Raw genomic sequence first — 27969 nt, 5'->3', positions numbered from 1 at the left:
TCACGCCCTGCCCTGGCAGGAGGCTGCCGACCGGGGCCCCCCACTGATGTTGCGGTGCCCCCCTGCCAGCCTCTGCTTCTCCACAACCTGAGCACCCCCTTCCACCCAGAGGGCCTCCTCCTCCTCCAGAAGGGCCTTTTCTTCCCCCCACAGGGCCTTGTCCTCCTGAAGGAGGTTCCCGTCTCTTTCCCACAAGGCATTGTCCTCCTTCCAGGAGGCCTTATCTTCCTTCCAGAAGATTCGGTACTTTTTCCGAAAGGCTTTCTCTTCTTCCCAGAAAGATTTTTCCATTTCCCAAAAGGCTTTTTCCTCTTTCCAGAAGGTTTTCTCCTCTTCCCGAAAAGGTCTCTCCTCTTCCTAAACGCCCGAGGTCTGGCACCTGAAAGCACAGATCTTGCCACGGAAATTCCACATCTCTTCCCTGAAGCCTTTATCTTCTCACGGAAGTGTCTCATCTCTTCCCGAAACACCTTTCCTTCCTGCAGCTTGTGGATTAGTTTCTTCTGGCGAATGTTGGATGAGCAGACCCCCAGTGAGTGGAAGCAGGCAAGCTCCATCCATCTGCTCACCTTGAAGGGAAACGTTGTCTTGGTCAGCAGGATGGTGGGGCGGCTGCGATGGAGGACAGGTCAGCTGGTCCAACCCTATGGGGGCGCCAGAGAGAACAGGTCCCTTGAGTATCACATCCCAGAGGGCAAGCCCTGGGGTCTGTGCCATTACTGGGAATTATTTTTTAATCTTACAGTTTTTTTTTTACATATACATGTATCTATTCTTTTTCAAATTCGTTTCCCATTTAGGTTACGACAGAGTATTGAGTTTAGTTCCTTGTGCTGTACAGTGGGTCCTTGTTGGTTACGTATTTTACATCTAGCAGTAGGTACAGGTCAGTCCCAAGCTCCCAATCTAACCCTTCCCCTCACGCTTCCCCCCTGGTAACCACAAGTTCGTTCTCTAAGTCTGTGAGTCGGTTTCTGTTTTGTAAATAAGTTCATTTGTATCATTTTTTAAAGATTCTGCATATGAGCAATATCATATGATGTTTGTCTTTCTCTATCTGACTTCACTTAGAATGATAATCTCTAGGTCCGTCCATGTTGCTGCAAATGGCATTATTTCATTCTTTTTTATGGCTGAGTAATATTCCATCATATATATGTACCACATCTTCTTTATCCATTCCTCTGTCGATGGACATCTAGGTTACTTCCATGTCTTGGCTATTGTAAACAGCGCTGCAGTGAGCACTGGGGTGCATGTATCCTTTCACACCATGTTTTTCTCCGGATATATGCCCAGGAGTGGGATTGCTGGGTCATACAGTAGCTCTTTTTTTAGTTTGTTTTTTTTTGCGGTATTCAGGCCTCTCACTGTTGCGGCCTCTCCTGTTGCGGAGCACAGGCTCCGGACGCACAGGCTCAGCGTCCATGACTCACGGGCCCAGCCGCTCCGCGGCATGTGGGATCTTCCCAGACCGGGGCACGAACCCGTGTCCCCTGCATCGGCAGGCGGACTCTCAACCACTGCGCCACCAGGGAAGCCCTTTTTTTAGTTTTTTAAGGAACCTCCATACTGGTCTCCATAGTGGCTGTATCAATTTACATTTCCACCAGCAGTGTAAGAGGGTTCATTATTGGGACATTTTAACCATTGTTCTCTTTGTCCCCTTGGTGGTATTTGTGAGGGACAAGCTGTGGTAGAGAAAGACGCTGGCTGGTCATGGTTTTGCGCTGAAGAGGTAGTCAGTACGTTCAAGCTCAAGGCTACTGAAATAATAGAATATCAGCCAACAAGGACAGTGGTTCTCAACCAGAGTGTCAGGACACACAAGTGTGACATCACTTTAGAGGTGTGTCACAGTTTTGTTTTGCTTTTAAATAAGCAAGTGCCACAGCCTCAAGTGATTTCTTTGTGTTACATCAACCAGAATACATCTGAGGTTTTGGCTTTCTCACTTGGGAATTGTTCATAACCTTCTGACTGGGCGTGCTCACAGCAGGGGGCCACACGTGTGCACATCCTCTGTTATAAGCCATGTGGGAAACAGAAGGTGAGACCCACAGACCTGGAGGAGTCGATTTTAGTAGAAGAATCTATTTTGGGAACAGAAGTTTAAAACCAAAAGGTGAAAGATGACACTGAATGTTGGCTAGGATGTGGGAAAGAGGAATTCTCACATGGTAGCCAGTAATATTGAACAGTATTGAGGACACATTATGACTCAGATGCTCCACTCCCAGATACACGCCCTGAGGGAACTTCTAAATTGTGTCCAGGTTACGCGTACAGGAATGTTCAAGCAGCTATGGTCACAAGAGCTCAACACTGCAAGCAATCCAGTGACTGTCACAATAGAATGGAGTTCAAATGTGGTGGTCTGTTCATGCAATGGAGAGCATAGCTACGTGCAGCAACGTGGATGAACCTTATAATATTGAAAGAAAGAATCAGGATCAAAGACTTTGAAAGAAAAAGTTCCGAAACAAGCAAAATTAAACTCTATTGTTTAAGGAAATATACTTAAGTGACAACACAAAAGGACAAGCAAGGAAGTAAGTCCCATTAAGTCAAGAAAATAATTACTTAGGAAGTTGAGATTAACATATATATACTACTGTATATAAAACAGATAACTAACAAGGACCTATTGATACTATATAGCACAGGGAACTCTACTCAATACTCTGTAATAACCTATATGGGAAAAGAATCTGAAAAAGAATAGATATATGTGTATGTATAACTGAATCACTTTGCTGTACACCTGAAACTACCACAACATTGTAAATCAAATGTACTCCAATATAAAATAAAAAATTTTTTTAAAAAGTAATTACTTGTGTGTGAGGGAAGGACTGAGGAGGTAGGATACTAAGGGTTGTGATTGGGTGAGGACATGCGAGGGGCTTCTGAGGGGCCAGTCGTATCCCTTTTCTTTACTTGGTGGCAGTTGCCTGTATGTTATAATAAAAAAGTGCTAAGCTGTATACAAATGTTTTATTTACTCCAGTAAATTCATTGTATATCACAGTAAAATAAAAGCTAGGGAGAAAGAAAGAAAGAAGGAAGGAAGGAAGGAAACAAAGGAAGGAAGAAAGAAAGGGAAGAAGGGAGGGAGGGAGGAAGAAAGAAGGAAAGAAAGGAAAGGAAAGGCAGAAAGAAAGAAAGAAGGAAAGAGAAGGAAAGAAAGGGAGGGAGGGAAGGAGGATCTCCACACATTGCCGTTATCTGAGGTATCAGATCTCAGAACTATCCCCAAAATTCTGGTAAGAAAGATGGGTTGAGAGATGAGAAAAAGGTCTGGACATGGGACAGCAGTTGGAGTGCAGGGGAGACAACGGGTGTGTACACATGGCAAGGGCATTGATGTCCATGTTGAGCTTTCTGGAAGCAGCTGCCAGGGTCTGGCCTCACTCGGTGAGCCTCGCTGAGCTCCACACCCTAGAGCACCGTGAGTCCCTTCAGGAGATTTCCAGGTTTCCTCCTCCTTTTTCTACTTTCTGACTTGGGAGCAGGCGGTAGGGGAGAAGGAAGGACACATAGCTGGCATGTGCGTGGCTGTGTGTGTGTGTGTTTTTGTGTCTAAGAGAGAGAGGTTTGTATCAAGCACTGGACTGATTGATAGCAAAAACATTTAGAAATTTGGTCACTAATTTCAAATGAAACCTCCCCTCCTCATACAGCCCTGCAGCTGAAGGAAAATATACAGACACCCACGCTAAGAAGCAAATTTAAAAACACTGAACGCTGTCACTAAAGAAAGTAACTATATTTTTCAACAATCAACAAAATAAGGTTTACAGAAGTCCCCTTTCATGTGTGAGACCTGTCTGTCCCCAGTGTGTCCCCTGCACAATAAGGAAACATTTGTGCAGGCTTCTGACTTTCTTCTACGTGTTTCCTGGACATAACCCAATGCCGAAGGTGATCGCCTTCCAAATTACACCAGAGCTTTATTTCTTACTCCATAAGCAATGTTTGCACTAACTAGACAACTTGCTGACACAGTTTAATAAATTCCTCTTTCCTTTCTACCCTAGATACCAACTATCACCCAGTTCTACATTTCACCCCATCCGTGTTATCCCCAGCCATTATTTTCTGGCCCTTTACGGCCTCACGCTTTCTGCAGGTCTAACACCAGTCGTTGCTTTTAGTGGGCTTTCCTTTGAGGGCTGCTCTCCACAAAGAAACAGAGTGTGTCTGCCTTTATGAAGAGGAGAGGGCTGCAAAGATGAGTGAAGTCAATTCAAGGCAGCTGGCCCAGTCCACGGAGTCCCTTGAGAATAGAACTACCGACTGTAAGTCAGTGAGCACTCAGGGTTCACAGTACCCAATTTTCCCCCTGCATCTCACTCCCCACTTGAGCAGCAGCAGGAGAAATCTGCTTATGGCACTCGCTGAATAAACGTATTATAGAAATACACATATCATAAGTCAAGTATTCAGGGACACCCCTTGTTCTCAGAGAATCTGGATTCCTACCCGTGGAGAAAACAGGTCCATGAGCTGAAACTCGCAGCTCACCCTCTTGGCATCCACATCCATCTTTAATGTCCTCCTCTGGGCTCCCAGGCAAGGCCAGGCCTTCCCCCCATCTCCTGCTAACTGCACAGTGACCTTGTTTCATCAGTGATCTCTCACTCACGGGCCATCCACATCTCGCTCTCTGCTCATTCCGACATCTCAGCACAAAAATATGCTCAAGTCTGTCTCATTTTAAAACCAGCAACCAACCCGAAACAGAATCCTCTGACTTCCTCTACCTATTGCTAGCCCTCTCCTCCTTAAATAGTCTTCTTAGGGACTTACCTGGTGGTCCAGTGGTTAGGGCTCCATGCTGCCCCTGCAGGGGGCACGGGTTTAATCCCTGGTCCGGGAACTAAGATCTCACATGCTGCGCCTTGTGGTCAAAAAAAAAAAAAGGAAATAGTCTTCTTAAAAGAGCAGTTGACGATCGCTCTCCCCATTCATGTATTGCGTCTGCACCCTTATCCTACAGCAATCTTCTGCACCCTGACTCCACTGGAACGGTACCTCTTAAGATCACCACTCACCCGCTAGTTGTTTAGTCCTTATCCTACCGACCTCTCGGCAGCACTGGACGTGAATCCTTTTTTGAAGCCCCTTCCCTCTTGACGTCTATAAGGCCAGGCCATTCTGTTCTCCTCCTGCTTCCCTTTTGGTTCTAGTCTCTTTGTGGACTCCTTTTCCCAACGGAGTATACTTTATCCATTTAAAGCAGAACCTACCTCATAGGGCTCTTGGTGGGGCATAAATTGGTATGTTGAGTGCCTAGCACAGTGCCTGGCACACAGCAAGTGCTCAATAAATAGGAAATAAGAATAACTATAATTACTATTCTGTGTCATTTTCAGTCTTCTTAGAGTGGCATGCTGGGATAATCATGATTTGCCCTTACAAATTTTAGCCTTACCTTTCAGCCATCTCCCCTGACACCTAGGCTCTGGCCACCTGGAATTCCTCAAATGTGCCGAGTTTTCCCCGCTTCCATGCCATGCTGTTCTCTCTCCCTGGATGTCTGGCCTAAGCCCACTTCGCTTTGTCCAGCTAACACTTCAAGACTCAGATAAGGAGTCGGCTCTCCTAGGCAGCTTCTCCTGAAACTCTCCCACTAAGTTCAGACTGAGCATGCACCCCTCCTGTCCCGCTAGGAACACTTCATCTCCCCTCTCTATGTCCAGCATCTAGCACAATGTCTGGTACATAATAGATGTTCAGTAAATGTCCATTGACTGAATGGCAGTCTTCTGGGTTAGAATGCTGGAAAAAAATTTATCTCCAAAGTTTTTATCATTCCACTTAAATTATCTTTGAGAAAGAGATAAAATAAGTACAATATCAAATACATTGATGCCTACTTAGATATAAAGTACAATATAAAACTGTAAATATGTGTCTATATAGATATAAAAACATGAGTCAAAGACACATGCCTAATCTTCAGTCTTATAATTCAAGGCTAGGAACTTATTTTTAAAGGAAATGTTATATATCAAGCTATGTTTACAGCCAATCCTCTCCGATCTAAAGCCAACAGTTACTTACTGCTTAGCTATTTCCCAACTGGGGAAGTCCTGTAGCCCTCAGAGGACAGGCAGTCATTGTCACATCAGATCCCTAGTGATGTCGCTTTCATAGGCTCCCTTAACACTGTTTGCAAAGACCCCTCTCAGTCCTGAGTCACAGGGTGGAGAGGGCCAAGATAGGGAACCAAATGAGAGACTCTGAAAAGTTGAGGGAGAACGTGAAAGGTTGGAAAGACTTCATCTTCCATCTTTGACTTCACCAATAGGCTGGTGCTGTTGATGACTCGCAAATGATCGTTCCTTCACACCCTACCTGGATTGAGTCCAGGAGCAGGCTTCCGGGGAATCATGTTTCAGTGTGGTGGGGAGGGGTTGTATGTGATGAATCATTTCCCTTGCTGCTTTCAAGATTCCCTCTTTGTCTCTGTCTTTTGACAGTTTGACTACCGTGTGTCTAAATGTGGACCTCTTTGAGTTTATACTATTTAAGAGTTTGTTGAGCTTCTTAGATGTACAGATTTGATGCAGATTTTCCTCACATTTGAGAAGTTTATTTATTCATATGTTCTTTCTTCCTCTTTCTTTCTCTCCTCTCCTCCTAGGATTCCTATTATATATATGTTAGTAGCTTGATGGTGTCCCACAGGTCTCTGAGGCTCTGTTCAGTTTTCTTCATTCTTTTGCCTTTCTGTTGCTTAGACTGGATAATCTTAATTGACCTGTCTTCAAGTTCACTGATTTTTTCTTCTGCCAGCTCAAATCTGCTGTGAGCCCCTCTGTTTTTTATTTTCAAGGCCAGAATTTCTATTTGGTTCTTTTTTAAAAATAATTTCTGTCTCTTTATTGATATTCTCTATTTGGTCATACATCATTCTCATTCTTTCCTTTAATTCTTTAAGCAAGGTTTCTTTTAGTCCTTTGATCATATTTATAACAGCTGTTTAATATCTTGGTCAAGTAAGTCCACATTTGCAGTTCCTCAGAGACAGTTTTTGACCAAAAAGAAAATAACTTACAATCATAGTTTCTATTGCCTGCCTTCTCCCCCTGATTATGAGCCATTCTTTTTTGCTTCTTTGCATGTCATATAACTTTATGTTAAAAGTGAACATTTAAAATAATATAATCTTAAATAATATATTACAAACAATATAATGTGATAATTCTCTAAATAGACTTCCCCCTCCTCAGGTTTGTTGTTGTTTTGTTATTATTACTATTTGTTTGTTTAGTGACTTTCCCGGACTAATTCTGTACAGTCTGTATTTTTTGTTGTGTGTGGCCACTGAAATCTGCTTAATTAGCTTAGTGGTCAGCTAATGATTGAACTAAAAGCTCTCCTTGAACTGATTAGTCTCCCTTCCTTTGCTGAGGGCCTGTGTGGTGTGTGTGTGTGGACATGCCTTCAATGCTCATGCAGACAGTTTACAATTCTGCCTTAGCCTTCACTTCCTACTTGTGCAGGGCCTCAAGGTCAGCCTGAAGTGAGGAATGACAGCCTCCTCAGGTCTTTTTGGGGCATGTGCACACTCACACGCATGTGACCTTCCAGATTCCCAGAAATATGTTAGAACTTTTAAAAGCTTCCATCTTATTCTCCAGTTATTCTTAAATTATTGGTCAGCCTCTTATTAGCCCCAACTGGTAACACAGCCTCAGGCAGCTGTGATATTAAACAGTTACACTCATTTTTTGGACAAATTCCCTGAGGCTAGGGCTGTTTGCATAAAATAAGCATTAAGTTAGGTCAAATAAAGACAAGTTTTGTGGGTGGAGCTTTTCAGTGAACTGCCAAACCAGTCAACTATTAGCAATTCTTTGGAGATGAAGATTTAGGGGGGCTCTAAACCCATCCTGTCTCCTTACTTAGTCATTCTAAGATTCCTAATTTATTGTTTTTTAAGCATTCTTCTTTTCTTTTTTTTAAAATTAATTAATTTATTTTTGGCTGCGTTGGGTCTTCGTTGCTGTGCGTGGGCTTTCTCTAGTGGTGTCGACGGGTTTCTCATTGCAGTGGCTTCTCTTGTTGTGGAGCACGGGCTCTAGGCGCGTGGGCTTCAGTAGTCGTGGCACATGGGCTCAGTAGTTATGGCTTGCAGGCTCTAGAGTGCAGGCTCAGTCGTTGTGGTACGTGGGCTTCGTTGCTCTGTGGCATGTGGGATCTTCCTGGACCAGGGCTCGAACCCGTGTCCCCTGCATTGGCAGGCGGATTCCTAACCACTGCGCCACCAGGAAAGCCCCATTCTTCTTTTCTAATGCAGAAGATTGCTCTAATAATGGAGGCGGCAGACAGTCTGAGACATGAGTAGTATTGTAGCCAGGGAATCAGAGAGGAATAGATAGATGCTGCAAGGAATATTTCAAAGGGAGACTCAACAGGTGATCAGGTGGTTGCATGGGAGGAAGGTAGAGGAAGTAAGGACAGGGCTAAGGTACCTGGTCGTCTCAGTGCCTAGAACTGTGCACCAATTAGACATTTGAAGTTGAAATAGAGTTGATTTAGATGAGTTGGTAGAGTATTCTTACATAAAACCTTGGGATCCTCAGTGATGCACAATTTGTGTTTGCTACTCCAAGTAAATCTTAAAGTCTCTGGAGGAAATAGTAAGATAGTTAATAGGTAATAGTAAGGAAATAGTAAGGAAATAGTAAGAGTATTAGATAGTAATATATAGGTAATAGTAAGGAAATAGTAAGAGATTACTATTGCTAAATGTGAACGGGCACTAAAAATAAATTGAACTTCAGCATCAATGAGCTCACATAATTGAAAAGGACAAGCTTCCCTCTCCCATACTTTGCACCAAATCAACAGCTCCTTTTTACTCAAGGTGAGAGTTTAGCTTAAATTTTGTTCAGTACTCTTATTTTAAAAAATAGTGTTATCATTCTTGTTAGTCTTCAAAGCAATACATGTTCATGATAAAAAAATATTAGAAAATAGAACAAAGATGAAGAAGAAAATTAAAATCATCCATAGTCCCAATACTCAGAGGTAACTACTGTAAACACTTTGGGGTATAGTCTTCCAGTCTTTTTCCTGCACTTGCAGCTAGGTATATTCTAAACAATTGGTTTTATACTGTGCATACTGTTTTGTGTCTTGCCTTTTCATGTGATAATATGTCATAAAATTTCCCCATTTCTTTAAATATTTCTGAGAACATGATTTTCTATAACTGCAAGAGTACACTTTCCCCTGCTTTTGGAAAATGATTTATTCCATTAGGAATATAGATTATTTTCCTGGAAGAGTAGGTCAAATTGGAAAATTGCTCACAATTGAAGGCAGTGGCAACATAATTAATCATCACTGCTATGGCCTTAGTCTCCGTGCTGAAAATAGAGAATTCTTTCTGGCAGCACTAGTCACAGAAAGGGATCATTCACGGGTAGTTGGCTCTGTGAAGGCAGACTTTGTTTTGTTCCTGCTATATCCACCATGCTCATTTTACAAAGAGCTTCTGAAATCAAGCAGAAAAAGACTAATAACCCAATAGATAAATGGCCAAAGGATGTGAATAAATTGATTGCAGACAAATGCAAATGACTCTTTAACATACGAAAAAATTTCCAGCATCAATTATAGGGAAGTGCAGTTGAAAATAAATATTGCATTTCTCTTCTATCAGATTGGCAAAAATCCAGAAGTTTGACAATACCCTCTGTGAGCAAAACTGTGAGAAAGTAGGCTCCCTTATACAGTGCTGGTAGGAATGCAAAATGTTACAAACCCTATAGGGGTGCATTTGTCAGTACTAATGAAATTGTAGATGCCTTTACCTGTTGACTCAGCAATTCCATTTGTAGACGTCTATCCCACGGGTACACTTATACAAGTACAAAGTGATGCTTGCAGAAGGTTATTCAACTAACTGGAGTATTGTTTGAAACTGCAAAAGATTGGAAAGAATCCAATTTTCCAGCAATAGGGAACAACTTAAGTAAACTGTGGCACGTCCGCACAGCAGAGTACTATGCAGCTGTAAAAAATTGAGCAAAGGCTTCAATGTGCTGATATGAAGAAATCTCCAATATATACGAAGTGAAACAAACAACAAGGTGTAGAATACTGCTACATATTGTGTAAGAAAGAAAATAAGAATATATACCTATGTATTTGTTTACATTTTCAGAAAGAAATACTGGAAGAAAAACACCAAATTAATAAAAACAGTTATTTATGAGGGAAACAATAGAGGAAGCAGGAGTAGAAGCAAGACCCCTTTGTGACTAGCTTTCTGGAAGGTTTTGGTCTTTGAATAACTCTGAAAGCGAGTCTTAAAATTGGAAACAAACACATGAGCATAATCATACATCTAATAGTACCACGCCCACACAGAGGAGGAAGGCTTTATTTCAACTGACTTTAGGGCACAGTGTTTTGACGCTGCCTCCTTAGTGGGATGTAATTGAAGGCTAAAAAAACTACAAAGAAATTTGGAATCTCACCTTGGTCGTTTTATTTTATTTTATTTTTATTTATTTTGCGGTACACGGGCCTCTCACTGCTGTGGCCTCTCCCGTTGCGGAGCACAGGCTCCGGACGCGCAGGCTCAGCGGCCATGGCTCACGGGCCCAGCCGCTCTGCGGCATGTGGGATCTTCCCGGACCGGGGCACGAACCCGTGTCCCCTGCATCGGCAGGCGGACTCTCAACCACTGCGCCACCAGGGAAGCCCCGTTTTATTTTTTTAGTAGTGTTCGTATTGTTATTTTGAAACTTTCTATTGTATCACAAAGCATACAAGTAATTGTATTAATAACATTAGGAATCAAGATTTTCAATGTAAAAGAAAAGGGATACAATTATAACATCAAGTAAGTTACATAAAATACTATATAGTATTAAATTTAAATTAAAAATTTTTAATGAACTCATGACTTTAAAAATATGCATATAGGGCTTCCCTGGTGGCGCAGTGGTAGAGAGTCTGCCTGCCAATGCAGGGGACACGGGTTCGTGCCCCTGTCTGGGAAGATCCCACATGCCGTGAAGCAGCTGGGCCCGTGAGCCATGGCCACTGAGCCTGCGCGTCCGGAGCCTGTGCTCCGCAACGGGAGAGGCCACAACAGTGAGAGGCCCGCGTACCGCAAAAAAAAAAAAAAATGCATGTATACCTCTGCTTATTGTGATGGACTAATAGCAACAATATCCCAGAAGCCATGAATATCGCCCTTGTGCACAGATCTTAGCCTCTAATTCCATCCTCTACCCGGGCTCCACTGATAAATGACTGTTTCTGGGTATAGGAAAAGGAAGGTACAAAGTGAACCTGAGACATGTTTTTCCAGAAATCAAGGAAGTTTTCTTGTCATGTCAAAAGGAGCCAACTTGAGTAGGCTGCCACTGACCAAAACTTTGAGAATTTGACCATCACAAAGAATAATGTTTGTGGTTAATTGAAATCTATTCAATCTCTAAAATCCATGAATCTACAATGATACTAATGATTTAAAAAGACAGAGAAAACTCACTTGTCACCATTTAAAGTACAATTAAGGCTATTAACTCAACTTCTCTGAAAATTTGAAAATTAAAGGACAGTTGAAAGAATGAACAACGTATGCCGCCTTTCATTTAGAAACTGTAGACCATGCTATCAAACAGCCCCTGTTGATGTGGGAAAGCTTTGCAGAAGAACCTTGGCTGATATATGCAGAAGAAGTGATAGAATCAGAAAGAAACCACTATTTCACATACCTAATGATATTTTTGGCATTTTCATTCATCGTTTTTAAAACCACTAGATGAATGATTGATGGGGAAACTAGACATTTGTATTGCCCCAAATAACACCACAGATTCTATGTCTAAGTGAAATATACCACTGTATGGTGGAGGTATCAGTCTATCATCTTTATCTAGAGGTTAATTTAACACCACAAAGTGTGGGTCGACCATATATCACATGCCTCTTGGTGTAATGCAGTGTGACTGTCTTATATATGTAAGATTCTCCAGAAGCAGAGCCTGAGGTCTATTGGGGGAGGGTTCTTGGGAGAAGGAGAACGAGGGAAGCAGGAAAGGACGGGGGAGAAACTATGTAGGAATGTGTCTCCGTTGGAGAATAGCAACAGCCTGATCCACTGGGTACCTGGGGAGCATGAACTGTTCCACTGAGGTGATCGCACCTTGAAGTCCGTGCCAATACCTGCAGGCTTCCCCTAGGCATCCCATGCCACCGTTTCTACGGCCACAACCACATGATGTTGCTAAGAGGGCACCATGTGACGTCCTTGAAGGTGGGTGTTCCAGGATGTGTTGTGTGCCCCCAAATTTTGTATGGTGAAGTCATAACCCCTCAGAATGTAACTGTATTTGGAGATTGTGTCTTTAAAGAGGTAAGTTTAAAAGTTAAATGGAGGTCACTAGGGTGGGCCCTAATCCAATACAACTGGTGTCCTTATAAGAAGAGGAAATTAGGACACAGAGAGGAAAGATCACATGAAGACACAGGTAGGAGAAGCTGGACAACTACAAGCCAAGGAGAGAGATCTCAGAAGAAACCAACCCTGACAACACCTTGATCTTGGACTCCAAGCCTCCAGGACTGTGAGAAAAATTAATTTCTGTTGTTTAAGCTACCCGATGTGGTACTTTGTTATGGCTGCTCCTGCAAACTAATACAGAAGGGATTTCTGTTTTGTTTACTGCTTCATTCCAGCACTTAGAACAGTGTCTGGCATGTAGTAAACACAGTTATCGAATGAATGAATGTTCTACTCCTAGAGTTTTAAATCAAAGCAGGAGAAAAGATCTCTACTTGCAGATTTTCTCTCTGTGTAACTGTGGTTTCTGTTCTTTCGCTCCTCTCCATCATATTGTTTACCCCAGGAGAGCTTTTGCTCTTACCTGCCCCTCCCATCTTCTTCCAGTGGAAGAAAGACTTCCTCACCAGCCTATCCTCTGGAGGCTCTGTGTACATCACACTTTCTTCTGTGCAGTTCTTGGAATTTTTTGTTTTTGGTGGTTGGTATAGATTGGGTTTTCCAAAGGTGGCCTTAACAAGACCCCTCATCCCATATTCTAACACTGTGACCTCACCAATGCCCCATCAAGAAGCAGAGTCTGTCTCCTTCCCTTGAACTTGGGTGGATCTTTGGATTGCTTCAACCTACAAGCCACAGAGAAAGCGGTGCCATGTGACTGCTGAGCTGTCGTGTGCTGGAGCCCTTGCTGCCAGGGAGCCAATGATCTTGCACATTTTTCCCCAGCTCCACGCCCAGTGGAGTCATGTCAGTTGCCTGAAGACAGCCATGGTGAGATTATTTATATTACAGAAGCCAGCAAACGCTACAATCACAATCATACACACACACCGAGCTGGTTGTTAAACATTTACCAGCAAACCACCATTTCTGAGGCTAAATCGTAAGTGGTACAGCTTCCTTGGGTTCTCCTTCTCTTAGTGCATGTGCTCTTAAATCCTTGCCTCCATGCTGTGAAAAAGCACAGGGCCCTGAAGAGGCCACATGTGGTGTTTTGGCTGACAGCTGAGATCCCAGCTCCAGCGAGCATCAGTCACCATGATCCATGTGAATGAGGAAGCTTACTGATGACCACAATGCCAGCCACCATCTGTCTGTCTGCTGAGCCCAGTCAACCCCCAGATATAATAATAATAAATGATCATTGTTGTTTTACACCACTTGGAGCAGTTGTGCAATTATAGATAATCTGAACAATGATACTTGCCCTGCTTTTCACAAGGCATCATAAGTTAAGAGGAATGAAAATGCATCCGTTTCACATTGAAAAAAATAGATGTTTTACATGATAAATCTTCATGCTCAGAGTAAGAGTCACTCATTCACTCATTTATTCAACAAATAATTTATTGAGTGCTAATTAAGCATCAAACCCTGCACTCACTCCGTGTTAAGGGTGGAGGAGCCCCCAGTATGCAAATGGAGGCAAAGTGGAAACAACCAGATGCAAGTGTGGTGTGAAAGGCACTGCATTGGAAGTGTGTGTAGGGGCCACTGGGGAGGCACAAAGGAGAAAGGGGCCAACTCTTTTTTTAAAAAATTGTGTTGAAGTATAACACAATGTTGTGTTAATTGATTTCTGCTGTACAGAAAAGTGACTCAGTTATACGTATATACATTCTTTTTCATATTCTTTTCCATTATGGTTTATCACGGGATATTGAATATAGTTCCCTGTGCTCTACAGTAGGACCTTGTTGTTTATCCATCCTATATATAGTTTGCATCTGCTAACCCCAAACTCCCAATCCTTCCCTCCCTCATACCCTCTCCCCCTTGGCAACCACAAGTCTGTTCTCTATGTCTGTGAGTCTGTTTCTATTTTGTAGATGTATTCATTTGTGTCGTATTTTAGATTCCACATGTGATATCACATGATATTTGTCTTTGTCTGGTTTACTTCATTTAGTATGATAATCTCTGGGTCCATCCATGTTGCTGCAAGTGGCATTATTTCATTCTTTTTTATGGCGGAGTAGTATTCCACTGTATATAGGTACCACATCTTCTTTATCTATTCATCTCTCGATGGACATTTCGGTTGTTTCCGTGTTTTGGCTATTATAAATAGTGCTGCAGTGAACATTGGGATGCAAGTATCTTTTCGAATTACAGTTTTGTCCAGATATATGCCTAGGAGTGGGACTGCTGGATCATATGGTAACTCTGTTTTTTTGTTCTTTGAGGAACCTCCATACTGTTTTCCATAATGGCTGTACCAATTTATATTCCCACCAGCAGTGTAAGAGGGTTCAGAAAGGGACCAGCTCTTGATTGTTGATTGGAGGTGCGCAGAAAGCGGGAGACAGTCGAGGAAGACTTCAGAAATGATGTCTGGGCTGAGTCCTGAAAGTGAGGCAGTTTCCCAGGTTATAGGTGGGGAGGGTTGCCCAAACAGAAAACAGCCCTAGGAGAAGGAGTGAAACCCTGGGATCCTGAAGCCCTTGTTTTGTGTGACTAGACAGCTCCCCAGGAATGCTAGACAGTTGCTGAAGAATTCTGAGTAAGCAAGTGCACACTGAGGCGTGTTGAGAAATAGAAGGCTGAAAAGATAGGTTGAGACCAGGTTATGAAGAGCCTGACTCTCTCCTGAAAAAGCTCTTGGTAAACTAAAGTTAAAATATTATTTAAAATCTATTGCCAATCAACAAATGACATCATGCTCAGTGAGAACACTCAGGGCTTACTATGTGCCTGTCGTGTCTGTCACTGCACACATTGACACGTGTTCTGATTGGTTGTCCCTTCTATTCTGACTGGTCAGGGCCCTTGTCTAGTTTTTAAATATTTAAAAAATATCATCCCTGAAAACATGATTAGAATCAAGAACAGGACAAAGGAGGTAGCATTCACCATTTTGTGAAGGAAATAAAACAAGAGGTATAAATAATTAGGAAAAAAGGGTAAAACCATCATTATCTGCAGACGATTTGACTTTATACCTTAAAAAAAAGAGGCAGAGAATCAACGTGAAATTTTAGAACTGATACTATTCAGAAGAAATAAGCATAGAATGCCGGTTCTCTCCCCATGGATTTGTACAGTCAATGCAATCTGGAACAAAATTACCCCAGGATCGTCCCCCTGGGGAAACTTGATTAAATCATCTTTGAAAAAGTAATCTGGAAAAATAAACTTGTGAGGAAAATGAGGAGCCTGTCCCCAGTCTCTGGTCTCAGGATTCCAGGCAAGGACAGCAAACGGGTTGCCAGGGCTGGAGCCCAAGTGGTAGGGAAGGCAACTACTTCTTGCCAGAGGCCAGGGCCTCAGAGAAAGGCGAACAGCCGGTGGGAGGAGGTGGGATTTTGGGGGGGAGAGCCTCTGCAGCTGGTGCTATGCCTTTCCCAGCATTGACCCGGGCCCCGGGGATGCTGATACACTCCTGACTCAGCAGCTACAACAGCGACCTGAGGACGGGTACTATTCCTTTTCCCCAAGCCCGCTCTAAGGCGCCAGCTAGAACTGAGTGGCAGGGCTGAGGCTGGAAACCTTTCAGGGAGGAGGGAACCAGTTTCTCGGGGCGTGTCCTCACATCCTCCCCAGAACCCCTGGGACTGTTGAAACCGGGGCTCAGGGACACCCCAGTATTTTCCTGGAGCACCTGGGGTGGTTGCCCAGTTCCACAGGGCCCTTAGAATCTGAAAGTTTGACTGTCTTTTTTTTTCCTCCTAGACCCAGGAGTTTCTTTATTTATAAAATTGCAGTAAAATATACATAAAATTGACCATCTTGACCATTTTTAAGTGCACAGTTTAGTGATGTTAAATACATTCACACTGGTGTGCAACCAACACCACCATCCATCTCCACAACTCTTTTCCATCTTGCAAAACTGAAATGGTACCCATTAAACAGCACCCCCATCCCTTCCTCCCCCCAGCCCCTGGCAACCACCATTCTGCTTTCTGTCTCTGTGAATGTGACTGCTCTAAATACCTCAGATAGATGAAATCATACAGAATTTGTGCTGTTGTGACTGGCTTATTGCACTTAGTACAGTATCCTCAAGGTTCATCCAGGCTATAGCTTGAGTTGATTGTGTTTTCGTTCTTCTCCTTCTATGAATTAGTTCGGGACTGAGATAGTTTGCTTCTCTTTTCTCTCAAATTATCTTCAGGAAAATTATAACGCTGAGAAAACCAAAAGAAAATGAGAGTGTCTATTGAAAATGCTTTGTGATTCAGGTGGAAGTTGAAAGGAGGGTCCCTGACGGTTTCTCCCCAGTTAGGAAGCCATCAGGATTAGCGGATGGTAGATACAGAAAAAAACGACTCAAATAGAAGGGTAACATCAGAATGGAAAGTTCTCCAAGGAAAGCATCAAAAGAATGAGAATGGTTACACAGAACTAATTTGTTTGAGAATAACACGCAATAAAAGAGCCTTTTGCACCGTCTGGGGGAGGCCAGTGGGAACGAGCACTTGGGAACGGGGGAGTCAGTGTTGACTCGTTTCCTGATCCCTCATCATGTGGTGCACAAATTGGCCTTTGGCCGACTTTAATACCTCCCTTCATTTCCATGGCTTCTGTCAAGAAGTCAGGCAAACCCTCATTAACTCACAGACTCCTTTGTAATTAAACTCGAGCATACGCTCATTAACTCATTACTCTTTTGAATTAAATTTCCTTATGGAATACATTAGATTTTATAAAATAATCCTTTTACTCATGATGTCTGGCTTGGAGTGAGCACTACTTATTCAATGAATGATTGAACTCACTTTTACCAGCAGAGCCCCATTAAGTAGGCCACCTCAAGGCTTATACGGAACAACATGCATAATAAAATTTATGCTCTGAATTCAGCTTGTAACTCAGTTGTACTAACACGTGACCTTTATTCACATGGCAATGATTGTAGTGGCCAAAAGCTTGGACTCTGGATTGCATTGCCTAAGTTCAAGTTCATTATATACTTGGTAGTTCGGTGACCTTAGGTAGCTACTTAATCTCTCTGTACCTCACTCTACTCATCTGTGAAATGGGGATAATAATAGCACCTACTTTGCTTTGGGCAGTATTTCAGCAGTGGTTTTCCACTCACTTCCAACAGTAACTGCTTCCACTCTGTTGCTAATCTCTGGGCTGCCCCCCACCCCTGACCACCGCGTCTTCTTTTCAGCTTTTCCCTCCTTCCATCACGTTTGTAACTAACTCCCCATATTAAATTCCCTCTGTTTTCTTAAGTGATAAAACTATTCTTATTATTACTGACATCTAGCCTCTGAATCTCATAATCACTTTCCAAAGACTTCTGCTTTTTCAAAAAATTCCTCTATTTCTGTACTTAAAATATGTATCATCTGGTTTGGGAGAAAACATTCCCTCTTTGCTGCATCTACAGGGCCACCTGGAACAGCTACTGAGAGACCGGCCCTGATTCCTTCCCTTACTGACCTCCTGGGAGGACGGCCCTCTAATCCGAAGTTTAGTCTGTTGTGAGCCCTGGGCTAAAACATTCTCAAAAAGGGCTACTGTCCTACTTCAGGCAGCCCCAGGCTGTGACAGTGGGTCTGGGAGTCTGGAGGCTCTGTCCTGCCTGCTCACAGCCAGTCACCCCACTTCAGCCTGCTCGGGGGAGGTGCGGCCAAACATTGCAGAGAAGATTCAAGTCACCTCACGTGCCACTCTTTCCTCCAGCAGGTTCCACCAACCCACCACGAGGTGTGAAGCCTTCAGCTTGGGTTCAGGGCTGGAGAACGGCACGGCCAGGACGATGGTGAGACAAGAGAATCAAGACCAAAGGAGATGTCACCCTCAGGGCCACGCAAGTGCAGGGTGAGCGTGAAAAAGGAGCCCTTCCTTACATTTTGTACAACAGGCGCCGTTCTGCCCCACCTGGTCTCACCCCTTTATACCATCCTCTTCCACGAGAACAACACAAAACTAGAATGTCAGGGTTGGAGGAGGCAGGACTTCCTTGGGTCCAGTGGTTAAGACTCCAGGCTTCCACTGCAGGGGGCGCGGGTTGGATCCCTGGTGGGGGAACTAAGGTCCCGCATGCCGAGCTTCACGGCCACAAAAAAAAGAAAAAAAAACTGTTGGAGGAGGCCTTTAATGTCCTGGGACTCCCCTGCTTCCCCACATGTGGTCCACGGAGACGTAGCAGGGTCTTAAATGTAGATGCCTGGGCCCAAGCCCAGATGGACAGATTGAGAATCTTCGGGAAGTGGGGCAGGAATCTGCATTTTAATAAAGAGCCTCAGGCACTTCTGATAAACCAACAGTGGAGAACTTCTACTTGATGCTCACCTGTCACGGCATACCTTACCCAGCCTCCCAAAGTAGCCTGTTTCAGATCTAAAAAAAACGGCGGTTAGTCTGTCACACTGGGCACAATTCTGTCTCCCTATAACTTCACGCTATCTCAGATCCAGAGTCTGGAATGACACTGTATAGGTTTCATTTCTTTTCTGCATCTCAATCCTCGAGCACTCAGGCGTCTCTCGGGTCCTCAGCCCGCTTCAAGGACCTTAAGCCTCTTTAAATAGTCGGTGTTCAGTCGACTCTTCCTCACAGTCCACCAGCACGTAGAGAGAGCAAGAAAGGAGAAGAGGCTGCCAGACACGCCTGCACTACCGACTAAAGTTAAGGCCCTGAAATGGAATGTTTCCAGCACTAATTTACAACTCCACTAAATTATAACTTCGGCCCTGAATTTTAACAGCCCACCTTTCAAACGCTTCCCGGGGTTGCGCTGCTGCCCCCTTCCGGCCCTGGGAAGTACTGCAGGCTGTCGAAGCTGGCGATGGGGGTGCGCTGTCCCCACACGTGGGAGTGGGAACGCGAGATAATCCGTCCCTCCCAGGGAAAGCCAGGAGTTGCTGTCCTGCAGCGGGTGAGAAATCCGAGGCGAGAAACAGAGAAAGGAAGCGTGCGGCGGGGAGGGGGGAACCCGCAAGCGAAGAGAAGACCTGGAAGATGTAGACCTGGACCACCCCGAACCCACAGTGGCCCAGTTCTGCCCGGTTCTGGATCTGGCTCTTTCGTCAGCTCAAAAGGTGAGTTAGGACAGCCCTGTGCAGCCTTTCAAGTTGGAGAAAGAATCCTAGCAGGTGGTTTCTCGGAGTCATTCAGGGGAAGATGACAATGTCCTGATTTGTGCTTCCTGGAAAGAAAATAACTACATTATGAAAGTGCTTTTCTCAGTTGTGCGAAGGGAAAGAAAATATTCATCTTCACTGAGTCTAAGGAAAATGGTTTTTCTCATGGAAAGACTAGTTGTAAAGGAACAATGAACTTCAGAGTGAAAGCAAGTTGTGCTGGGCTCTCAGAAGCATCTTGGTAGCTACAGAGCAGTGAGGAGGGATCCCCTATTGGGGCTCTGAGCAGGTGGCTTTGACGTGGTCATTATAAAAGTGTGGTAGAGCTCAGAGGAAGTACCTTTTCCATTTCATAGGCACTGAATAGTGAGGGACACATATAGGGAAGTGGTGGGATCACCCTGGCACACAGACGCGCAGTTACCTCCACGGAATTCATGCAGGGTGGGATAGTTAGGAGGGGAATGGAGCAGAGACTACATAAAGAGCTGCAGATAGTAAAGGATTTGTGTCCTGAGCACCCAAAACATTTGTTGGAAATAGTCAACAATTCTGGTTAACATCTGCCTTTGCAGGACCAGGTATGGAGGTGATGAATGTTTAGCATTTAATGTTATTCAAAACCAAGTGATGAGCTGGGGTTCCCATCACACCTAATTTAGGAATAAACAGTGTAATTTACCAAGTCAATCACTAAAAACCACACTCACCAAGTCAAAAATGTGCTCAGATTGGAGCTTTGAGGTGAAAATAAGTAATGCTAAGTACTGTAGAAGTGCTAAATGTTAAGAAAAACTTAGGTGTCTACAGATACAGTCTCGCTGTGGAATTAAGACACAAACCAGAGGTTTAAGATAAAGTAGTATTTTATAAAATTGAACACTGAAACTGGGAATGTTAGGTATAAAAGGGTCAGACTCAGACTTACTGGCATTTTGGGCTAGCTAATGCTTTGTCGTGGGGGGCTGCCCTGTTCCTTGCAGGGTATTTGGCAGCATCCCTTGTCTCCGTCTGCTAGTTACTAACCAAGACATGACAATCAAAACTGTCTCCAGACATTGCCAGCTGTCCCCTGAGAGGCAAAATTACCCCTGGTTGCTTACACCAATTGGATTGAAAAGTGAAAGTGTGTGAAGAATTGTCATTCAGTAACTGTTATCAGTTAATTCCCTCTTATCAGTTAATGCCCTTTATTATCGATAAACTTCTAGGGGAGGACACACCAGGGGCTATTATCACTACTCTTATTGATGCAGAAGCAAATGAGAGACAAACAATCCCATCACTGTCATACACAAGTCACTGTTTATTCCCACTGGAGAAAAGGGGCTGCCCAGCCCACTCCCCCAATCTCTTCCTGTTTCAGGCTTCTACCAAATAGGGAAACTTTCTACCCAGCAAGAAACATATTCATTTTCTTAGTACTTGGAAAGTTTAGAAATTGCCTAAAATGGTCCTTACCACCATAATTATCATGGATCTACTCTGTTGAGCTTCTGTTGTGAATGAGGGGTCCACCCTCTCTTAGAAGAGCTTCCATATGAAAGGGCCAGGGGGAGCGTGTGGTTCAGTTTTGTGAATTTTGCATGTTTTCAGCATAATAGTGAATAGATCTTTCATAGCGTATTTTTGTTTGTTTGTTTTTTTTTTACCTTTTGACCCATTTCTCATTTCTACACACTCCTCTGCCCCCACACCTGCCACCTCTGGCAACCACCAGTCTGTTCTGTGAACCTGTGACCTTGTGGGTTTTTTTTGTTTTGTTGTTGGATATTCCACATATAGATCATATCGTATTTTTCTTTCTCTGACTTATTTCACTTAATGACCTTGAAAAAATCCATCCATGTTGTCACAAATGGCAAGATTTCCTTCTTTTTTATGGCTGAATAATATTCTGTTTTTATATACCACAATTTCTTTATCCATTCATCCATCGATGGACTCTTCGGTTGTTTCTATATCTTGGCTTTTATAAATAATGCTACAATGAACATGGGGGTGCATATATCTTTTTGAGTTAGTGTTTTTTCTTCAGATAAATACCCGGAGGTGGAATTGTTGGATTGTATGGGAATTCTATTTTTAATTTTTTGAGGAAACCCCATACTGTTTTCCACACTGGCTCCACCAATTTACATTCCAGCCAACAGCGTATGAGAGTTTCCTTTTCTCCACATCCTCGCTAACACTTGTTATTTCTTGTCTTTTTGATAATACCCATTCTGACAGGTGTGAGGTGATATCTCATTGTGGTTTTGATTTTCATTTCCCTGATGATTAATGATGTTGCACATCTTTTCATGTACCTGTTGGCCATCTGCATGTCTTCTTTGAAAAATGCCGATTCAAATCTACCCACTTTTTAATCATATTGTTTGTTTTTTGCTGTTGAGTTGTATGAGTTCCTTATATATTTCGGATATTAACCCCTTCTCAGATATATGATTTGCAAATATTTTCTCCCATTCTGTAGGTTACCTTTTCCTTTTGTTGATGGTTTCCTTTGCTGTGCAGAAGCTTTTAGTTTGATGCAGTCCCACTTATTTATTTTTGCTTTTGTTGCTTTTACTTTTGGTGTCAGATCCAAAAAATCATTGACAACACCTATGTCAAGGAGCTTGCCACCTAAGTTTTCTTCTAGGAGTTATATAGTCTCAGGTCTTACATTCAAGTCTTTTATCCATTTTGAATTAATTTTTGTATATGTTGTAAGATAGTGGTCTAGTTTCATTCTTTTGCAAGTGGCTGTCCAGTTTTCCCAACACCATTTATTGAAGAGACTGTCCTTTCCCCGTTGTATATTCTTGGTTCTTTTGTCATAAATTAATTGACAATATATGAAACAATAAATCCCACTGGAAAGGTAGAATACAGTAAAAGTAGTGGATTAATCCCTTATAGAGCTAGTATGAAGGTTAAAAGACAAAAGTGGTAAAAATAACTATGATTAGAATAATTACTTAAGGGATGCACAAAATAAAAAGACCTAAAATGTGACATCTAAAACAAAACTTGCAGGGGAGAGTAAAAATGTTGAGCTTTAGAATGCAATCAAACTTAGGTTATTGACTTAAAATAGACTGTTATAGATACAAATTGTTATATGTAAGCCTCATGGTAACCACAAAGCAAAAACCTATAGTAAATACATAAAAGATAAAGAGAAAGGAATATAAGCATACCACTAAAGAAAGTCTTCAAACCACAAAGGAAGAGAGCAAGAGAAGAGGAAGGAACAGGGGGACTACAAAACAGTCAAAACAATTAACAACATGACAATAAGTGTATACCTATCATAGCATATTTGAATTGGTAAATTTACACAGTGAGTCCTGCGAATAAAAAAGCAGATTTACTATTATTTTCTCCAATTGCAGCTTTTTTGTGGGTTTGGCACTCAAAACATATTTATTTTTGCTTTGAATTGAAATAAATCCATTATCAAAGGTCATAAAAAGCAATTCACAAAGGGGGACATTAACCAGAAAACAATCAGTGAAGGAATGTGCCATATCACTGGTAATCCAAAATGTAAACTAAAATAATAATTAACTTTCATTTTTGCTTATGAAAGTAATTAAAATGATCTAGTCTTCCTAACACCCAATGCAGGCTGTGGTGTGGTAAAACTGCCACTTTCATATATTGGCTAGTGACACTGTAAATGGATACAAGTCCTTTGGAAATTAATTTTACCTCAAAAACCAAAAAAAAATGCTCATGCTTTTTAATTCAGTAATCTCATATCAAATTGTTTATTCTAATGGAAAGATATGTCTCTTGGGATTAGTCAAAATAGTGAAAAATTGTAAGTAAATAACCAACAATAAGGTATAGGTTGGGTATAGTATGATGTATCCTGCTCTGTAGAATGTGATATTGATAGAAGTGTTAAAATGGTGGTTACAAAGACCACACAGTTATAGAAAGAATTCTTGTGTCAAAATGCAAAAAAAAAAAAAAAAAGAAAAAAAGGGAATTCCCTGGCAGTCCAGTGGTTAGGACTCAGCGCTTTCACTGCCGTGGCCCCTGTTCAGTCCTTGGTCGGGGAACTAAGATCCCACAAGCTGTGCAGCACAGCCCCCCCACCCAAAAAAAATGTGAGGTGTTAATTTAATGTGCCCTATGAATACAACCATCTAAAATGTGTGTGTGTGTGTGTGCATACACGTACATATACATACCTACATATATACTTGAAAAAAAGCTCCAAAATACCAACAGTTGTTGGGCTAGAGTCCTGCAGTTGTTTATAATGACAAATGGTTTTCTTTTCTCTATGACCTAATTTTTCTGTTACTTTACTTTCATAATTTTAAAGAAAATATTACAAAAGAGGAAAAAATATTTCCCCTCCGCCATCACATCATAGCCCCTCTTTTTGTTTTTCCTCTTGGGGGACTTATTTCTGCTTATCTGCGCCCCTACAAGCTACTTATTGTCTCTGGAATTTGGGGAAATAATTTACGTTTCCTTTTCAATGATACTTTTTTTTTTCTTTTGGAGTAGATCCGTTTATTTCAAATTAATTTACATGAATGATCCATGTTTCATAACTCCAGGGAGGAGAGATCTACATGCTTAATTCTGCCAAAATACTGGCATTGAGACTTCATCACATTTTCTTGGTGGAAATGGAGAAAACAACTTTCTGGGGATTCATGAGTTTTCTCTAATTGTGCATTTGTGTACACATGTATTTGCTGGAGATATGGTTCACTCCTCTTTTTTTAATTAAAAATTCAATCCAGTGATGCTTCTTGAATGTTTTAAATTATAAACATAAACCTGCTCATGGGTGAAAAAGCAAAGCAGTATTAGGGTAAAAAGTAGAAATGAACATACTTCTCCCACCTTCCTCCAGCACTTTCCTCTGGCCCGACCCCTGTGGCCCTATACCTGGCTGCTTCTCGCCACAGGTGATGGGTATTAACCATGGTTTGCTGTGTGTGCTGCATCTTTTCCTAGGCATGTCCGTGCACATGTGGACATCGTTTACATTAATGAGATTGTACTGGACACACCCCTCTGCCCACTCTGCTTGTGATACGTTTTGTCAGATTGCCCTCCAAAGAAGTGGCACCGCCGACGACGTAGCCTAGCTGTTTCCCTCCCCCCTCACTAGACTCCTAAACTGTTCTTCATCTTTGCTGATACCTCATGGTTGTTTTAATTAACACTTCATTCCTTATCATTGTGTGACGTTGAACATAATTTATGAAGTTGATTGTCCAGCATTTGGGACCTTATGTGGGAATTCTTTTTTTTTTTTTTTTTTTTTTTTTGCGGTACGCGGGCCTCTCACTGTTGTGGCCTCTCCCGTTGCGGAGCACAGGCTCCGGATGTGCAGGTTCAGCGGCCATGGCTCACGGGCCCAGCCGCTCCGTGGCATGTGGCATCTTCCCGGACCAGGGCACGAACCCGTGTCCCCTGCACTGGCAGGCAGACTCTCAACCACTGCGCCACCAGGGAAGCCCTTATGTGGGAATTCTGTCTTCTCCTTCTGGCTGGGGCCAAAGCTCGTTTCCTACATCAGAGCCACCTGTCTCCTAACGAACATTCTTTAAAGTGTAACAGAATTAGCAGCACATCATTCTTTTTTACCTTGCATCCATCTTGCCAGTTTATAAAGTAAAAGCCTGAAGGAATAAGAATGGCCTCATTTATAAGATGGATCTAATACCTGTACCTTGTGTTGGTTTGTCTCATTGGGTCTGATGTTATAACCGATAAGGGTATCATTGTTTTTTTTAAATAGATGTTTCTACCACTGTTTGCAGTTAGTGACTAAAGAAAGCAGTCAATTTGGGATATTCAAATTTTTAAAAATCTCTCTGTATCCCTACACTGTTTTTTTTTTGTTTGTTTGTGTGTTTTCTTCAAAGTTCACAGGAAACTAAAGCATGTGCCTCTTAGCCCAGTTAGCGGCCCAAGGTACAAATGCTTGTGTTATGATGTAACAGACAAATACAGGTGGTTTCCACAAAAGCTGCTATGGATTTGAAGACTGTAATATCTTGGGTTGTAGGTATGATAGGAACAATTCACATGTTGTTTTAAAGAAAATGTATACATTTGTGGCAAATCCACCACACAAATACGAACAGTTTGCCCCTCTTTCTCTTCCCCCTGTTATTTCCCTTCCATGACACAGAAGGAAGGTGTTGGCCCCTGGCTAGATGTGAAGTCCACACCAACCCCTGAGGAGAAAATTCCACTACCTTCTCAGTGTTATTTATGTGCTGCTCCCTGTGCTACTGAAGCTTACAAGTCCTGAAACTCCAGAGGGCTGTCTGAGGGCAGGATGCAGAGCATCTGGAGCTGAGACAGGAAGAGAGGTGTGTGGGGACTGGTGACATGTTCGGTGATGTTGCCAGTGACACAGGGAGGGGCTTTCTCTCCCCCGGACGCCCCCCACGATGATGAGACTCGCCCAGAGCAAGTGCTTTGCGTCATAACGAGGGATACACCTGTTCTTCATCTAGAAAAGTGAGGTTAGGAAAGACCCTTAGGAGCCCTGCTGGGCCATAACCCCCTCCTGCCCTTTGAGAGCGGGTTTGTCCTTGGGTACGGGACAGTTGTTTCTCTATATGGGGTTTTAGTGGCTTAGCTTACGTGGCACCCCTGTGGTCATCGACCTCAACAAGTGTGGACACCAACAAAAAAAATCTGTAATTCATTCAGTAACTAGTTGTCCATGACTGGGGCCCTCCTTTCTGTTTGACAAAAGGGTGCACACCTGGTAAACCCCATCCTGCCAGGGAACTGGCCTAGTTTCATGTCTCCTGGTGAAAAGCCAAGTCAGTGATGGGGAGGAAGCTGTTGTTTAATCTGGGCTTCAGTTCCCCTGATTTTCTGTGTGTAGGGCCACTAAGGCGACAGGTTTTGCAAGCACATTGTAGAAAGAAGGAATCCTCGTGAAGAGACACTCTAATAGTAGTTCTTGGAATCATTCATTAAATGTATATTGAAGACCTACTACAGGCTGTGCACGCACGTCTTCCACAGTTGCTTCTGGAAAGGCAGCAGAAGGAGGCAGGATCATCAGGGGATAGCTGGGAATTGCCCAGCACTGCATTCTGTGGGAGAAAGGGCGTGTGACACCCTCGTGCTCAGCTCGGATGCTTCGCGTCCTGTTTTCTCACTGCAGTCAAAACTATGAAAGCCAGGTCTGGTCAAGTGAGAGCAGGCCTCTCAAGCTTGACAGATCCTACGACCCCTGAGTCCTAATCTAGCTATGTGACCTTGGGCAAGTTCTGAACTCTTCTGATCCTCTGTCTCCTCATCTGTGAAATGGGCATGATACTCCTTACCTGGTGAAACACGATTGCAAACCCCCAGGACTGATGGAGAAGGTGCGCCCACCTCCTTGCAGCCCCTGACTCTCCCTGGGGAGCCCTTCCTTTCTGGGTTTCTTCCCCTTTCCTCCTGCTCGGTGGTAAGAAGGACAGGCTGGGCTTGGAAGTCTCAGAGGCCGGGTTTCAAATGAGTCGCAGAAGCCTCATTGCAAATCCCAGTTCTACCGCTCAGTAGTTAAGCAGCTTTGAGCATATGAACTGTCTGAATCTCAGTTCTCTCTGTGCCTCCTGGGGAACCAGGGGGACGAAATGAGGTGACACGGGGAAGACCTTGGCAAGGCGCTGGGGATTTGCCTCTGATTTCAGACTGACCCGTCTCCCATCACATCGACTCTGACTTGCTGTAAAGGGGCTCCTGCAGATACCAAGCCAGCTTCTGAGTGTGACACGTCCTAGAAGCAAAGCGATAGGGAATAAAAGCTCCATATCTCGTTGTAATCCCTGGAGCTGAAAGCACTGGCTGAATCGCCCTGCCTGTGAGCTAACAGAGGACCAGCAGCAGAGAGAAGCTGCCAGAGCGAGCTCGGCCTGCCAGGGTGGCCCCCCGCCAGCAGGCCCACGCTGAGTGACGACGCTGGAGGAAGTCACGGCGAGCAGCAGCCTCCGGCCGTGTGCTCTCCTCCTTGGTTATCACTTCCACACGTACCCCGGCACTGCCAGCATCCGCTGCGCTCAGGTCCTTCCACCTGGGAGAGCCGGCGGGCGGCACTGCCGTGTGCCGCGGTCCCCTGGTCTGCAAATCTCTGTGGTACCAGCAATGAGGCCTTTTTAAAAGTGTGCTTGAAAATGGAGCTGTGCCCTTTCAGGACAGGTTCCTGGAGGGACTTTGCGTATGAAGTGAGGATGTTTGCCCCAGACCCTGTCTGGATCAGCCAGCACCCCACCCTTCACCCCCGCAGCTGACCTCTCCCAAGCAACAAAACGGTAGAAAATTGCAGAACTGTCCCATACTCAGGCACTAGGGGCAAAGGAACAGAGCATGCACCCCCGCTCCCAACCTAATGCCTTTACAGGGCTACCTCAT

The 27969-nt window shown here is 43.4% G+C and overlaps 1 protein-coding gene across 1 annotated transcript; it reads right to left on the bottom strand.

Moving 5' to 3' along the window:
* On the bottom strand, positions 1-27969 carry CCDC70 (coiled-coil domain containing 70; the record flags this gene model as incomplete). The annotated part of the gene is given in 5 exon segments (XM_079721629.1): positions 1-357; positions 361-428; positions 431-612; positions 27506-27631; positions 27965-27969. Coding segments are annotated over 5 exon segments (738 nt in total).

The sequence above is a fragment of the Hyperoodon ampullatus genome (genome assembly GCF_949752795.1).
Source record: "Hyperoodon ampullatus genome assembly, chromosome: 16".
In the NCBI taxonomy this organism is placed as follows: Eukaryota; Metazoa; Chordata; class Mammalia; order Artiodactyla; family Ziphiidae; genus Hyperoodon; species Hyperoodon ampullatus.
This window is presented reverse-complemented; position numbering and strand designations above follow the sequence as displayed.